Genomic DNA, 16,450 nt, shown 5'->3' on the forward strand with positions numbered 1-16,450 from the left:
CATACAAAATGGCTGTTTCGTCAAGTAGGTCAAATCGCAAAAGAGTTCTACTCAAAGTAATAATTTTAGGTGATAGTGGAGTTGGGAAGACATCACTAATGAACCAGTATGTCAATAAGAAGTTCTCAATGCAATATAAAGCAACTATTGGTGCTGATTTCCTAACAAAAGATATCGTAATTGACAACAAATTAGTAACTTTGCAGGTGAGTACTTGTATTTAAAATAATAATACATAACTTCAGCTAACTTTCTCTCCTATTTCTCTTTAGATTTGGGATACTGCAGGCCAAGAAAGATTTCAATCACTGGGAGTTGCTTTTTATAGAGGAGCTGACTGTTGTGCTCTAGTCTACGACATGACCAATCCAAAATCTTTTGATGGGTTAGAAGCCTGGAGAGAGGAATTCTTGATACAAGCTGCACCTAAAGATCCTAATTGCTTCCCTTTTGTAGTAATTGGGAATAAATTAGACTTAGATCAGAAATCAAGAAAAGTAAGCTCACAAAGAGCCTTAGCATGGTGTAAAGGTAAACATATTCAATATTTCGAAACATCTGCTAAGAATGCTACGAATGTTGATGAAGCATTTGAAGAGATAGGACGTAGAGCACTAAGTAGAGAAACAACTGATGAACAAGCTTATTTTCCTGAACCACTCACATTGAATAATCAGAACCAACAAGAATTTGGGCTTTCAGGATGCTCATGCTAATTTAGGTGTATAAAATATCTAAGTATCGATTGTAATTTAATTCAATATAGTCAATTTTCACTAAATCTAATCATTAATCACTTGGATCAATAATCCCTCCGTCAGATAGCTGTATCACACATTCAGATTCAGGAAGGTGAGGAGATCCATATACTTTGCAAACCCTTTGCTCTCCCTTCCCTTTTCGTAAACTCAAACGTACATGTGACGCGTGACCAATTATATGGCCTCCAACTGGTTTCGCTATATTGGGCATAAAAGTCATTCCTCCAGCTGGATCAGCCATTACATGGTTAGTCATTACAACAGCGATATTAAATTGATCTGCTAGCTTATTTAACTTGCTGAGAGTCTTGTTTAGTATTTGCTGTCTTTCTGCTAACTCACCACGACCAGAAAATTCTGTCCTGAAAAGTGCAATAATAGAATCAACAATTAATAAAGCGAAACGCTCTTCAATCATTTTCCCTGCAGCTGCGCTGATTAGCTGGTTTAGATGCTCATGAGTGTAAGCTCTAGCATATAGAATATTATCAAGAGTAACGTCTCCTTGCAAACCAAATCTTTCGGATATTTTAGCAATTCTTTCTGGTCTGAAGGTACCTTCTGTGTCAATAAAGCAAACTTTACCATTAGCCCCACTCATTTCTGTAGGTAATTGAGCTGTTACACATAATGTGTGGCATATTTGTGTTTTCCCACACCTATTTTCACCAAATATTTCTGTTATGCACATACTTTCAAATCCCCCAAGTAGCATTTTATCAAATTGTTCACTTCCTGTAGTAATTCGGAGAATATTCTGTCGTTTTGCAAGGACTTCCGTACCTGTTTGAAAACTTGAAACTTGTTCTAGTTTCTGAGCTGCCTCAACAATTTTTTCGACTTTAGCCTCTGATAAACCTTTTATATTACATAGCTCCTTTTTTGTTGCTTGAATTATGCTGAGTACAGTACACAAACCAGCAGCCTTTAGCTTGTTAATTTCTGCTACATTAATACCAGCTGATTGAAGTTTCTCAATTTCAACATATACATCATCATTGTTCACATTTGCCAGTACTTGCTTTGCAACTGATTTAGATTGACAAAATGAGCTCATTTTATTTATTACTAGTTTAAACTAGTTAATTATATAAAAGCTGTTGTAGTAGTCCTGATTTTATTAAGAAGGAAGCCATAATTGCATGCAATGCATGATTATTGCATGCTTCAACAATTAGATAATGGGGAAACAAGCTCCACTTATGGAAATGTATTAAAGTATATTTGCTCTATAATTTGTTATTTATGATCAATTATAGATATATTTGTTCTTTCTTTCAGTATACTAAGGCTAATACTATTATACAAATATATTCCTATATAGTAATGTGAATCTTACTTAGATTGTTCAGTAAATATTTCTTAATGGTTATTATAACACCTTGACCAACTATTAAGTATAAATTGCGATCTTCAATCGCAAGAGATACTAGCGCTTAAGTGTAGTGAGGAGTTGCTGCTTTCTGCTCCACTTCTTTTTTTAAATACTTTTACCCTACTAATATAAAATTATTAGTCCTAATATTTGTTATAAATGAATGATTCATGTAGATCTATGATATATCACAAACAGACCCTACAAAATAAAATACTTAAGACGACAATGGCTATTAAAGCAAAAGAAGCTGCAATTCAATCTGTAAGAATTTCATAGAGGGCACTATACACAGGAAATAAACAATTTTATTTTTTTTTCTAGATTAATGAAGCAGAAGAGTATGCAAAGATGTATAAAGAAGTCTCTAGGATGTAGGTTTATACAACTAATTCTCAATTAAATATTACCATCTAATACTTCTCAGGTTCATTTTGACTTCGAAAACATCACTCAAGCTACAAATTCAACAAGATCTAGATGACCTCCACCTCTATCTTGAGAAGATGAAGATAAGCAGTAATCCAGTACTAAAGAACTGACAACTATAAGTGTTTTTAGACCTTAGAGGATACATGGAACAAGTAGTTATACACAATAGCTCTAAAATAAAGTTGGTGTTCTAGAACAATTAGAAAACCCCAAAACTATTAGTAAATTAACTATACTATGGATAGGTTTACATAAATTTATTCTAGTGCCTTTCCCCCCTTTCTACCTTTTGAAGATACAGAACATCAAAGATCTATATTACTCTAATTAAGCAGAGGCAGAGGTATACTTAGTTACTGCTTTAGTGCCCTCAGAAACAGCATGTTTAGAGAGCTCACCAGGTAGCATTAAACGTACAGAAGTTTGGACTTCTCTACTAGATAAAGTTCTCTTTTTGTTGTATTGAACCAATTTCACTGCTTCGGCTGAAAGCCTATCAAAGACATCATTAATAAATGAATTCATAATGCTCATGCTTTTCTTGCTTATTCCTGTCTCAGGGTGTACTTGTTTCAGAACTTTGTATATATACAAAGCAAAAGATTCCGTTCTCTTCCGACGTTTCCTCTTTCCTCCATCAGCAGGCGACTTACCAGCTGTTTTCTTTGCTGCTTGTTGCTTCTGAGCAGGACCTTTCACGGCTTTTCCACCTTTTCCAGACATCTTTAACAACTAATTCGAATTTGAAAGATTTGAATCTCATCCAATTAGCCTATCTTCTAAGTGGAAAGGCGCGGCAAACCTTCTACTGCTAAACCCACATGGCTAGATCAGTACGAGTGTCATGTATCCCGTCTTATTGTATGTATCTTATATTCAGAGATCACAAACATCACAATGTAAAATAGTTCTATACTACTTTTTCAGAACAACTAAATTTACACTTTGTCAGTAATTGCAAACAATTTACTTGTGCTATCTTATCTAACTATCAAGGGACAAAATGGAGCTAAGAGGGTGGTCTTATGTACTGCATGAAGTATAAATTAAAGGCAAGATGTAAACAAAATTCAATATAGCCTTTTAAGAAGGTAAAACTACCAATGAACTATATTCTACTTCCGCAATACAATCACCCCCCCCCCTTCTATACTTTTTTACCACTTTTATGTTTGCGCTTATTTACTGATGTTAGACCTTTTAACTACTAGCTGAAGAGGAGGGCGCTCATAAACTATAATGTTCTCGTCTAAGTATAATAACTGACATAAGTCTACTATAAATTTGCTGAAATACTAAAACTTCTTTATACAATATATCTTAAGAATCACTTTTTTTTTAAGCTCTCTTAAATTTTTTATTTATTTGTAATATGAATAGGAGAGCAGAACAAGGAACTGCAAAGTCACTACAACTTAATAGGCTAATAGGTGGCGACTTTGAACTTTGTAAAAACCCTTCATTTATTGATCGGAGGCTTTCTTTATTTAAAGTATTATATGCTAAACAAGACAAGGAGATCCAAGAGATAGCAGCTAGGAATGATCCTATCTCTATAACTCTTGCTGATGGAAGTATTAGGTCTGGTATAAGATTTCTAACTTCACCAATGGATATTGCTAAAACTATATCTAAAAGACTTGTAGAAGAATGTATAGTGGCAAATATAAGATATATAACACCAATAGAGTCAAATATATCTGTAATTGAGACTGATTTTGAAGAATGTTTAACTTCAAACTATGATAAAGATATACAAGGTTGGAAACTTTGGGATATGACGAGACCATTAGAAACTGATTGTGAACTAAAACTACTTAAATTTGATACCCTTGAAGCAAAAAGTGTATTTTGGCACTCTTCTGCTCACATCTTAGGTCAATGTATGGAGAATGAATTTGGAAGTTTATTAACAATTGGCCCAGCACTATCCCCTGGTTTTTACTATGATTCATATATGGGTAATAATAGTGTATCAAAAGATGACTACCCAATTATTGAACAATGTGCTAAGAAAGTTATATCAGAGAAACAGTCCTTTGAAAGACTAGTTTGTTCAAAAGAAGAAGCATTAGAACTTTTCCAAGATAATCCTTTCAAGCTCTCTCTAATATCATCTAAAGTTCCTGAGAATGGAAAGACTACTGTTTACAGATGTGGCAATTTTATTGACCTTTGTATGGGACCTCATGTGCCACATACTGGAATAATAAAGGCCTTTAAGATTACAAAGAATTCTGCATGTAATTGGTTGGGATGCACGGAAAATGACAGTTTGCAACGCGTTTATGGTATATCATATCCTGATAAAAAAAGTTTAGACGATTATATTGAATTTTTAGAAGAGGTTAAAAAACGTGATCATAGAGTTATCGGCTCAAATCTAAATCTATTTTTTTTTGATACAAATGCCTCAGTAGGATCATGTTTTTGGCTTCCACCGGGAGCGAGAATATATAATAAAATGATTGAATTTATCCGATCAGAATATCGTATACGTGGTTTTGAAGAAGTAGTTACACCGAATATTTTCAGTTGTGATTTATGGAAAACATCGGGTCATTACTTTGCATACAAGGAAAATATGTTTCTCTTTGAAGTAGAAAAAAAGGAATGGGGTCTTAAACCTATGAATTGCCCTGGTCACTGTATTATTTTTCGTCATATGAACCCATCGTACAAACAGCTACCAATTAGAATGGCAGATTTTGGTGTGCTTCATCGCAATGAATTATCTGGAGCCCTAAATGGGTTAACTAGAGTTCGGAGATTTCAACAGGATGATGCTCATATTTTCTGTACAGCTGAACAAATCCAATCTGAGGTATTTGCTGCACTCGAGTTTTTGTTTTTTGTCTATGATAAATTGGGATTTTCATTCAACCTATATCTTGGTACAATGCCAAAAGAACACTTAGGAACTCGTGAGAAATGGGAAGATGCTGAAAACTCACTAAAACTTGCATTGAATAGAACGGGTTACCAATGGAAAGTGAACGAAGGAGATGGTGCTTTTTATGGTCCGAAAATTGATATTATGCTCTGGGATGCACTTAAACGTCCTCACCAATGTGGTACTATTCAATTAGATTTTCAGCTACCAATTAGGTTCAATCTTCAGTATAGATCTGATGATAATATTCTTACTGAAGGAGGTGATCATAACTTGGATGAGGAACTCAAACCAGGATACAAGAGGCCAGTTATTATTCACAGAGCCATTCTAGGTAGTATAGAGAGAATGGTAGCTGTTATCTTAGAAAATACAGGTGGGAAATTACCATTTTGGCTATCACCAAGACAAGCAATAGTACTTCCTATATCTGAGAAGAGCCATGACTATGCCAAATCAATTGAAAGTGAACTATGCTGCATGGGCTATGATGTAGGTGCAGATTACAGCAGCTCAACAATTAATAGAAAAATTCGTGAGGCTCAGTTATTACAGTGGAACTTTATGCTTATAGTAGGTGAAAATGAGGCGAAAAGTGGATCTATCACTGTTAGATCTCGTGACTCTTCAACTTCCCAACGCAATATGATCCTTAGTGACTTGATTGCAGAATTTAAATTATTAGGACCTCCGAGGTCAGATAAAATCTAATATGTAGTATAATATTGAGTAAATAAGGCTTAGATTGAAAGAAATTAGATGTTACTCATTTCTATTTTTACAAAGCTAAAAACTTTTTTTTTTTTAATTGGTATACCTTTAGAATTACTATTGATATAATTGATCTACGTATCAACAAAAATAATTGTAGATCATGGATAATTGAAAATGCATGTGCGACGTGTACGTGAACCCCCCTAATGTCTTATACAAAGCGATCATTTGAATGGATTTAATATGGTACTTAAAAATCAATGACCTCTGATAAGAAAAAGGGGACATGTGGAGTAGCTTTTGAAACTATACTAAATGGACTTGGGGTAAGTTACGAGCTGTTGGCAAAGGAAAATTTGATATTAATATTGATAAAAGTTGTTAGGAAATCAATTCCGCACTGCCTTGATAGTTACAAAAGAAGTTGTGAAAGACAGTGTATACCCCTTAAAAGAGAATTGTATAAGAAGATATTACGAGGTGAATCCAGCTTGGCATGACATAGGCAGTAAGACCAGCGTTCCAAATCAAAATGCTGTACTATTTGCAGACTCAGGAGCATCAGAAACTATAGATACTCAAAGTAGTATTAGGTCTACACTTTAGAGAATATTAACTAATTATTCTAGAAGTTATTCGTACTTCATTTCTATAGTACCTGTTTTATGCCTTCTTCGTCCATGAGAGCAAAGTGCCCTGATGACACATTCACTGCACTGAAGAAATAGTTGAGCATTAGGATAGATATATTTACATGCTACGTTTAAATTACCTTAGGATTAACTGGTCTACATATTATTTGTCCAAACCCTACAAATACCTTGTTAACAAGTCTCCAATAGGAACTTCATGAGATGAAGAAGTACATAAGATGCTTTAACAAAGCTTGTATTAGGGACTTTACTTACTGAGGTAGCCTCTTTTCCATATGATATTTTGTTTCATTTGGTGACTTAGTTTTTACCCACCCAATACGATTGAAGATGCGATGCATATGGGTATCTACTGAAATCCCATTTACCTTGTTGAAAGCCTATAAATATTGTAAATTACTGAATTACTGAAGGTGAAATAAATATTATAAACTCACAGTCTGTAATACTAAGTTCGCCATTTTGGGGCCTATCCCCGGAAGGCTAATTAATTGTTCATATTTGTCAGGAACTTTTCCTGAATAGCTTTCAATAATTATTTTAGAAACTTCCTTTAGGTATTTTGCTTTATTATTGTGGAAACCAACACCATAAAGAATTTTCGTCAAGGAGTCTATAGACATTTCACATATTATCTGAGGAGTCAACCCATGTTTCTTCAAACGATTCATACAAGCAGCTGTAGATTCATCCTTTGTTTGACTTGAAAGAAGGGTAGAAACCAAGATATGGAAGTGCTAAAGAAAACTACGTAAGTTTTCGTTCATACTACTAATTGTTTTTACTCTTACTTACCCGTTCATCATCTGGTAAACTAATATCAGCTAATCAGATTATTCAAAAGTGATATATATCTTCTTTAATGTAATTCTCAACACTTACCAAATGTCTCACATCCATAAATGTCTACTGGAGCAATATTCTAAGTTTATCGATAAATAGAAGTGAATCAATCATACATCAGCTACTCGATGTGTACCTATTAGATTACCTTCTCTCTAAAAGAAGTTACAGCTGCAAAATTTTAGAATAAAAGTAGTTATCTTGTGCAATACTATATTCAGTTCTATATCTTGGAAATTCTAAGTAAAAAATAAGAATACTTACCCTCCCAAATTGGTAAGAAATTTACAAGGTTATCCTCGCTCAGTTCCTTATATTTTCTATTTGATGGCATTAATCAAAGAGATGTAAATTGTATCAAATTTTTAGTTCTCCAAAATTTGTAGGTTTAGAAGTATCAATAAGTTAAAAGACAATACGTACACATGTAGGATTATACAGATGAAATAGAAAGAAAACTGGAGACAAATTTGTTTTCAATAGTATTCACTATATATTTAATTTTTATTTAGTCTTTTTTTTACTATTCATTTTTTCCTCCAAATTTATAATAGCACTGAGCTTGACAATCAGATACTACAGTGCGATGTATATCTACATTCATATTGTTGGTTGAACTTTCACAGCACAGATCACAGATATTTTTTGCACATGAATTGTCTTTCTCTGAGCACAAGTCAAAACTTTTCCCTGTTCTGGAGAGGCACTTTGCCAATAATAATACATGATTGCGGACTGAATCCTCTACAGTCAAATTATCTTCGGAGCACTTTGTATTGCAATTGTCGTAGTACTTTTTATCTAATATATTTGTATAGAAGTTGCAACATGTAGAGCAGTAGTTACTCAAACAAGATGATACTTTTTGATGAGATTTGTGAAATATTGTTTCACAATGTCCCTTCCTCTCCAGAGTGTGTCTTTTACCTATGCAAGATGAATAGATTGATTCCTCATCTTCCTGCTTTAATCCCGAATGATCATTCCTAATGTTGACATAGAATGGTTTTATAGATAAATGATCAAATGCTACATTTGCGCAATTTGAAGAACCAATGCCAATTCTTCCATGTTCATTATTTGTAGTGTTGGAGTTGGCTACAAGTAAAAGTTCATTATCACCGTTATAGCTTGTCTTATATATATAGATTACTTCCTTTTCAAAATTAATTAATAATGTATTCCACCTGTCTAAAGAGAATCCAGTTCTAGATAATGCTAATTGAATTTCATATCCATCCTCTTGTTTTAGTAATTTAGTTTCTTTATGCCTAATCTCAAGTTTGTGATAATTATTTCCATCTAAATAACGAAATATTCCATAAACTACGCCCTCACCACAAGTTGGGTAAAAGTCAAATGAAAAATATCCATCTTTACATGTGTGTGACTCTTTTAACATTATTCTAGTATCAAGTGGTGAAGATTGCATCAATACATTTGCTCTTCCTTTATACAATTTTTTATACTCCCAGTTATTTCCTTGATTTTTAGTATCAAAATTTGATTCTAAAGTTGACAAGTAGCATTGCTTAAAGTTAGAACATCTTGGAGACCTAGGTGGAGAAGAAAAGAAGAATTTCTTGCATGGCATTGCACGAACTTCAATATTGTCAAAGTAAACACCACCTGCAACTCCATTGCTATAAAATCCAATTGTACCTGACAATAGTCCTTCATCTAAAACTTTCATATTTACATTACCAATAAATATATATATGCGATCTCGTTGAGCTGTTATTTTTATTGTAGAGAATTCCTTCTCCTTTAAACTAAGACTTTGATCATCTAAAATATATGTTATCCCATCTTTCATACGTATTAACCTCACAGTTTCTTCTTCTTGATTAAATTCAAGCAGATACATATTTGAAAAATCACGAATTCTAAATCCAATTCCAAAAACCCCAGATATAGGAGGATATACATCAACACTAAAATCAAAATCAAAAAATCTCCTATATTTCACTTGTACATATGTACCTCTAGGAGAATGATTTGAGTATCCAGATATTGGCGAATTTTGACCTAAAACTTTTGATCTTCCATTTATTGGAGTAGTTGTGTATCCCCAGTCACTGGGTCCTCGTTGTGTCCTTGGCATATCGTAGACCAAAAATGTATGTTCAAATGGCATTTCCTTATAGTCCAATTTAAAGCTTTGAAAGCCAATTTGAGAAGAGTGAATTGACTCCGCATCATCTAATTTATCAATTAACTCCTTTAGAATTGACTGATATACTCCTGTTACCTTCAGTAGATCGTTTGCTATATCATCAACTTCATTAACTACATCTAAAATTTTTGGTGATTGACTTTTCACTAAGGACTCGACTGGCTTAAGTCTTTTCTTCAATTCTGTAGCAGCTACCATTGATTGTTCCTGAGTTGCTGTAGTTATCAATGGATCTATTCCATAAGATTCGTCAATATAGTTTAAGGCTTCTCTCAAAATATCTGCAATATAAGGATTTGTATTAATTATTTCAAACGTATTTCTTTTAATAAATGATTGTTCATCATGTAAAGTTGTCTCTGTATGTAAGGATTCATATTTTTTGTCTTGTAAGGTATTCGAAAATCCTACTTGATAAAATGCAGTTGGTGATTTTGAAAATATATCTATCGGGCAATCTTTAGCAATTGGACCGACTCTTAAACTCCTATTAGGACTTCCAGCAATGCTTTTGGAGTTGATACCATTCCTTAATGAGCTATCAAAAGAATTTTTTGGTCCTTCTAAACCAACACTAAATATTCCACCTATTTCCGATGAAATCACTCCAAAATGGATAGCAGCACGGCATACAGAACTCTTTTCTGAGTATAACCCATTATTACCGAATACAGGAGTATCATATTCTGAGCAACCTGGTGGACACTGTACAACAATATTAGTATTTATTGGTCCTTCAAAAATGGGGTTTTTGTATGCAACTGTATTACAATCAATATCCACATGATTTATTTGCTTTTGACTTAATAGGACATTTGTTGAACATACTATTCCAACTATATCTGAGGTTTTTAAGTCAAAAAAACTCAAGTAATGTTCACTGAATCCTAGACCAACTGCGTCATTTCCGAATAATGATGTAGCTGTTGATTCAGGTGAAGCAAGTGATAAAACCAAACTTGACAAGTCATTACTTCCATCATTTAAATCTTGGAATGACCCGGAACATTTTCCATGATTGCAGCCATAATCAACAGCTAGTGGTATGCCACTACCTTCAGTTATTTTAAAGCCCATTTTGTTCAAAGCTATTCTTATATTAGTAATTTGTTCTGCACTATGTAGCACTAGTGGTTCCAAACCAACTTGAGAACAAGAACGTCTTATATCTGAAACAGATGAGATAAATGTTGACATTCCTGGTATAGCATTATTATTCCAAATGTAATAAGAAGCACCATGCTTAATGTCACACCACACTCTTAATGGTTCAGGAGCACATCGAGGTAAAATCCAGTAAAATCCTGAAACAGCACTTGGATTTTTTGCAGCTATTGCATAACAATCTTCAGCTGGAATAGTAAATACATCACCCATTTGTCTGTTTTCTAAATACTCTGTACTATCTCCTTGAATTACCTCCAGCTCTTCTGTAAGCCTTTTTGCTTCACTTCTATATTCTTCTAATCTATCAAGATAATCTCTTTTTTCAAAATAACACTCTTCAACTGAGGGTAATAATATATTTATTCTATCACTTAAAGACCCAAGATTCCTTGTTCTTAATAGTACATCTCTTACTGCACTCTTAACCATATCAGATGCCTTTGCATTAAACTCTTCAACGTAATTTAAAAAATATTTATCTCTAGCATCATTACTTGTTGCAGCATCTTTGCAAAATGTTATAACTGAGTTCAAGTTATTAGTTAAAACTTCAACTTCTCTTATTCCATATAAATATTTGCCTGAAAATTTTCCATATCGAGGATGTGGTTTTTCCATTATTATTCTAATATGACTGGTAGTAATACCCCCCATATCATTTAAAGTTATGTTCAGTGGATTACCTTCAACTCTAGTTACTTCTGTTATACTTCCATCTATATTGGCAACAATTGCATATGAAATTGGTGGGAATTCCCAATCTATTCGAATATTTCTTATTTCATACTTACTTCCAGTTGATAAATCCATCGCTACCCTATGTTCTGATGCGTCATCAAATGCAGCAGAAACCCAATAAGTTGCAATATCTCCATCAAAAGCAGACTCAGGTAGATGCAGTGCATCCATAACTGAAGAGGCAGTTCCATTAAGATGTAATATAGTCACACCAACACTATTTCCAACTACGTTTTTTTGATAAATACATGCATTTGTTCCTTTTACATGCAACTGAGAGAAATCATTAAAATCCCAATATGATCTACCATCTTGAGCCTGTTCTGCTAATTCACAATCTTGAATTACCAGTGGAGATTCATGAGATAAGTCACCATTTGCAACAGCTAGGCACTTTGGAGGATTACTTAGGGCGCTGACAATTTGGCCATTTGGTCTAATCTTCCACAGTTCACGGCCATCTCCGGCTGCTATACCATAAACACATGAATCTAACTCAACTGGTGCAAATTCCTGTTGAATTCTGCCACCAGAAACTTGTAGGCAATTATCACCTTTTGGATCAGTTATACCAGATATTATCATTGCAAGAGGTGATCCATTTCCTATTGCAACAATTTGTCTAATTCCAATGAACTCGTTTATATTACTTCTCATTTGAACCTTTATAGCTTTAATGTCTTGGGAATGATCAAATATAAAATCTTCAGTGTACTCTTTTAAATTTTGTGTTGCGTGACGGAATGGAATAGCAATATGGTAATTGATACCATCAGGGGATATTTGAATTTGCGTTTCTTTCGGACTAAAACTCCAAATAATTTTTATACCAATAACCCTGGCAGTTGCAGGAAGGTTTGCCATAAAGATTACTTGTTGATCTGATGTTAATCCACTTGCAGAACGCCATTCACTACTACTAGGCGTGAGTGCATTTACTGCATCATATTCTCCATTATAAGATGTTCCTACTAGTGTAGATGTAGATTCTGCTGCTCTAAAGAAATAGTAATTTGAATCACTCTGCACTATACAATCAGTAAATGTTAGTATACAGCATAATATGACTAAAAAAGATAATTCCCTCCGTCTCATTTCTCTTAAAGATACTCCCGATTGAATGAATGTCAGTAAAATAGATACCTTCACACTACAACAAAAAAAGTTACAAATCCATCGATATATTCTTAATATAGTAGCTAAGTATAAGTTGCAGTTACTGCATCTGGAGAACACCGGTACGAAGCAATATTGCATGCGACATGCAAAAACCGGTAATATTGACTTAAGGAGATATTTTCAAACTTGATTGTGAATAAGTTCTACCGAAACTAAAACCAATTAGTTGGCAAAGATTCAAATTTGCCACTAATTATACTTTATATATATATATATACACTCGTTCATTTCTAAGAAGTAGACAGAAGTAAGAAATTATTTAATTGACTCAATCGAAATAGAGTTTTAACATGTAACTTGGTGGGGTGTAATTTCCTATCTTTGAATGAACTAATGAATTTTAAGAGATTATTGAGAAAGTGACAAGTAGTAAATTCACACTGACCTTGAATTATAGTAGTGTTTACCTCGAGACGTAATAAAAATTAACTGTCTAGTAAATTTTAAATTGGTGCTCCTTGTATAAATCCTTTCGAGGATTGCAAATTCTATTATTATATAGCATGAGCCCATATTGGTAGTATCTAATTAATCTCGCTATGATTTGTGCCTTAAAAGTGACTTTACAGGTATAAATAGAAAGAAAACAGGCTCTATACTTCATTTCAATATTGCTTGTAAAGAGTCAGGACCTTGGCGAGTAACATTTAATACAAACTCTTGCAATGATGATTGATTCTTTCTATCAAGCTTATCAACAGATAAACCAGAATATTCCCTTTGACTTTCAAATTTGGTTGTCTTATATCTCAAATTATTAATAATTTTAGAACTTTTCTTCCTAGTACAACCATCCAAACTTCTATTTCTTTTTCGTTCAGTAGATTTCTTTTTATGAATATTTGGTATCTGAATCTCTTCTAATTTTATTGATTCACTACTACCTTTTGAAACACAGGTATTGAGATTGGGAACTTTCCTTAATATAGGTTCCCATAAAGGACGATAATTCTCATCTTTTATACACCCAGGACAAAACCACGCACTTTGCGGCTCACTAAATATTTTGACACACATGAAATGGAACCAAACACCAAATATACAATTAGACCCTGACTCACATCTAATCATATTATCTAGTACACTGAGTTTGCAGAAACAATATTGATTCGTTTCATCTTGTATTGAGTGTATATGAAGTAATTCACTTTTTGGAGTAGAATCACAGGCATTTGCTTCTTCCTCAAGAACTTTCGCTTGAATTCGCTTGCTTTTCCTGATTTTACCTATCTCAATATTACTTCTTGGAAAATCATACCACTTTAAATAATCAGAAACAATAGATTCTTCAACAGAATTTTCATTTTGAAGTTTCAAAAAAGCTTCACTAATATTGGAACGTAAAAAACGCACTTTTTCTAGCTCATCTTTAGCATTTGAGAGTTCAACCATAGCTATTTTCTCTGTCATGAGTGCAATATGCTGTAAAATCCCTATAATAATGTGAAGTTTGTACTTCTTCTGTTCAACTGAATTTATTTCAGCTATTTCTTCCAAGCTGAATCCATGGTTTCTTTGTCTTTTTGAGTCTTTTGTCATAACACATTCCTGAAACTGCTGTTCAACAGACCACATGAGTTTTGATATGTCTTCTTCCATATATTCCATGAATAACCTTGCACAATACTGCAATTTATGAGTAGCACAGGATGGGATGGATATACTAGCAAAAGTTGTTTCCCCTGAGTTGTCAGTAACTGAATTTACGCTATCTTCATATTTAACTTGGTAATCATTCTCTATATATTGCCCAGGAACTGTTTTAATAGGATTAATGAATTCAGGTAATTTAAATTCTTCATAGTTTTTTGAGGAATAATTTGGATCTAGAGACTCTCTATCATTATGAGACGATAACCAGTGGCAAGAAGTTATTAAATCTCCTTGGATTCTATGCTCACAATAAATAGGGATATTATACTGGATATCCCAATTGTTATCCCAGTCACTACTATCTGAAGATAAAGAGCTTGGAGAGTTCATTACTTTTGAGAATCCAAATTCAAAGAACACTCCGGATTGTTAATCTGCGGTCAACGTGCCTCGCGCTTAAACCAGCTTAAGTATGTTGAAATGTTAGATTTCCTAGTACATTTTTAAGAGAATATGTAAAAAAAGATTATACATTAGAGCAAGATAAGAGTTTATTTGTTTGCCTACAGCAACGAAAACCCCATTTCTTTAAGTGAATATCATAATATGAACCCCATACAGATGAATGATCTGCAATATAGTCATCCTCTACGTATTTGGAATTTGAATACCTCCAACTATGAGAATGTTCTAAAACGTCCTCATTATTATCTTCAAAATAATCTCCTAATTTTGTCTGTTGATAACTATCCTTCATTATAATATATTCAGCTCCTCCATAGTAGTCAGTTAATCTATTACGTACAGTGTTTGCTTCATAATTTGCCCTACTTAAGTGCTCTTTATAAAGCATCTCTAATTGAGTAGGCTGAGCCTGTAAGTGAACTGTTTCACCATGCTTGTATTTGTGCCATGCAAATGCCTCCATTTTAATGATTTTGAGGGGTTCTTCTGATGTTTGATATACATCTTGTGAAAAATTAGAAGAATCTTTTACAAGATTACCTCTCATTGATCTACTCTTTGGATCATAAAATGCCGAGTTAGTGTCCAAATTTATAAGGTATTTTGCAGTATCCTCGCGTATTCTTAAATTCTTTATAGTGGTTCTTGTTTTATCATCTTTATTACCAAATGTTTTGTCATCAAAGTCTTTAATCACAGTATCGTCATCTAAGTTGTAACTATTAAAACTATTGTGTTTACAGTCTATACTACTCTCTAATGAGCTTGTATGATCATTAGACAAAATCTTTTCAATTTTCTTCATCCTCCTTTCTTTAGATAATCTTTCCATAGCCTCGAATTCCTCAATTACATATTTGTAATCTCTAGGATCAAAGTCATTCCATCTATCTCTCTTTGCATCTAGATTTCTTTCCTTCATACAATTTTGTGGAATATGTTCGTCTGCACATAAGTCTGTATTTGTCCATTTTGCACCTCTTTTTCTTGTTCTTTCTAAGCAGTCTACAACTTTGTGAGTTGAGGCTCCACAGTTTGTACAGGCTCCTTTACGATATTTGATTGGCTTAGTGTCTTTTGTTCCCCTTTTTACCTTAGAATCACAGCCCATATCCTCAGAAAACTTAACCAATCGTTGGTGTTGCAAAGTTTTCTTTTCCTGAGTTAAATACCATGGAACTTTCGCAATAAATTGGGGTATATGGGGATTTATATCGTCACCGTCATCAGCTACTAGTGTCATACTAGGAAGTATCTGTCCATAAGTAGGATTATGTTGATTGTATTTATCTGACATAGACTTCTGCTTAAGATTAACTGGAGGCAACAGGATAAAGAGAAGTATGGAACTTGTGGCGCCAATTAGATTTATTTGTAGCATGCAGCAAAGTTAAGAATTAAGTCAAACCATAAATCTGTTATATACATTAAAGTAAATTATGTGCTATAGTTTAATGCAGT

At 33.5% G+C, this 16,450-nt stretch overlaps 9 protein-coding genes across 9 annotated transcripts, besides 2 other annotated features; 3 read left to right on the plus strand and 6 right to left on the minus strand.

Annotated features, from left to right (window-relative positions):
• Positions 1-8: 8 nt before the first annotated feature.
• CMU_033700 (Rab7 GTPase protein, putative) lies at positions 9-716 on the plus strand (the record flags this gene model as incomplete). The annotated part of the gene is made up of 2 exons (XM_002141298.1): positions 9-206; positions 273-716. The coding sequence occupies 2 exons, from the start codon at positions 9-11 to the stop codon at positions 714-716; spliced, it is 642 nt and encodes a 213-aa protein (XP_002141334.1).
• A 73-nt stretch (positions 717-789) lies between these two features.
• Positions 790-1,818, minus strand: CMU_033710 (meiotic recombination protein DMC1-like protein, putative; the record flags this gene model as incomplete). Its single annotated transcript, XM_002141299.1, has 1 exon — positions 790-1,818. One exon carries the CDS (start codon positions 1,816-1,818, stop codon positions 790-792), a length of 1,029 nt encoding a protein of 342 aa, XP_002141335.1.
• Positions 1,819-2,895: 1,077 nt separating this feature from the next.
• CMU_033720 (histone H2B, putative) lies at positions 2,896-3,291 on the minus strand (the record flags this gene model as incomplete). Its single annotated transcript, XM_002141300.1, has 1 exon — positions 2,896-3,291. One exon carries the CDS (start codon positions 3,289-3,291, stop codon positions 2,896-2,898), a length of 396 nt encoding a protein of 131 aa, XP_002141336.1.
• Positions 3,292-3,940: 649 nt separating this feature from the next.
• Positions 3,941-6,172, plus strand: CMU_033730 (threonyl-tRNA synthetase family protein; the record flags this gene model as incomplete). Its single annotated transcript, XM_002141301.1, has 1 exon — positions 3,941-6,172. The coding sequence occupies one exon, from the start codon at positions 3,941-3,943 to the stop codon at positions 6,170-6,172; it is 2,232 nt and encodes a 743-aa protein (XP_002141337.1).
• Positions 6,173-6,435: 263 nt separating this feature from the next.
• On the plus strand, positions 6,436-6,781 carry CMU_033740 (uncharacterized protein; the record flags this gene model as incomplete). Its single annotated transcript, XM_002141302.1, has 2 exons — positions 6,436-6,501; positions 6,554-6,781. 2 exons carry the CDS (start codon positions 6,436-6,438, stop codon positions 6,779-6,781), a joined length of 294 nt encoding a protein of 97 aa, XP_002141338.1.
• Positions 6,782-6,807: 26 nt separating this feature from the next.
• CMU_033750 (HhH-GDP family base excision DNA repair protein, putative) lies at positions 6,808-7,728 on the minus strand (the record flags this gene model as incomplete). Its single annotated transcript, XM_002141303.1, has 5 exons — positions 6,808-6,891; positions 6,948-7,020; positions 7,084-7,208; positions 7,266-7,565; positions 7,711-7,728. The coding sequence occupies 5 exons, from the start codon at positions 7,726-7,728 to the stop codon at positions 6,808-6,810; spliced, it is 600 nt and encodes a 199-aa protein (XP_002141339.1).
• Positions 7,729-8,161: 433 nt separating this feature from the next.
• Positions 8,162-8,182: a sequence feature (AT_rich).
• A 12-nt stretch (positions 8,183-8,194) lies between these two features.
• CMU_033760 (uncharacterized protein) lies at positions 8,195-13,009 on the minus strand (the record flags this gene model as incomplete). Its single annotated transcript, XM_002141304.1, has 1 exon — positions 8,195-13,009. One exon carries the CDS (start codon positions 13,007-13,009, stop codon positions 8,195-8,197), a length of 4,815 nt encoding a protein of 1,604 aa, XP_002141340.1.
• Positions 13,010-13,531: 522 nt separating this feature from the next.
• Positions 13,532-14,914, minus strand: CMU_033770 (uncharacterized protein; the record flags this gene model as incomplete). The annotated part of the gene is made up of 1 exon (XM_002141305.1): positions 13,532-14,914. The coding sequence occupies one exon, from the start codon at positions 14,912-14,914 to the stop codon at positions 13,532-13,534; it is 1,383 nt and encodes a 460-aa protein (XP_002141341.1).
• Positions 14,915-15,050: 136 nt separating this feature from the next.
• CMU_033780 (uncharacterized protein) lies at positions 15,051-16,286 on the minus strand (the record flags this gene model as incomplete). Its single annotated transcript, XM_002141306.1, has 1 exon — positions 15,051-16,286. The coding sequence occupies one exon, from the start codon at positions 16,284-16,286 to the stop codon at positions 15,051-15,053; it is 1,236 nt and encodes a 411-aa protein (XP_002141342.1).
• A 163-nt stretch (positions 16,287-16,449) lies between these two features.
• Position 16,450: part of a sequence feature (AT_rich) that runs on past the window's edge.

The sequence above is a fragment of the Cryptosporidium muris genome, genomic scaffold (assembly GCF_000006515.1).
Source record: "Cryptosporidium muris RN66 scf_1106632373451 genomic scaffold, whole genome shotgun sequence".
NCBI classification, from domain to species: Eukaryota; Apicomplexa; class Conoidasida; order Eucoccidiorida; family Cryptosporidiidae; genus Cryptosporidium; species Cryptosporidium muris.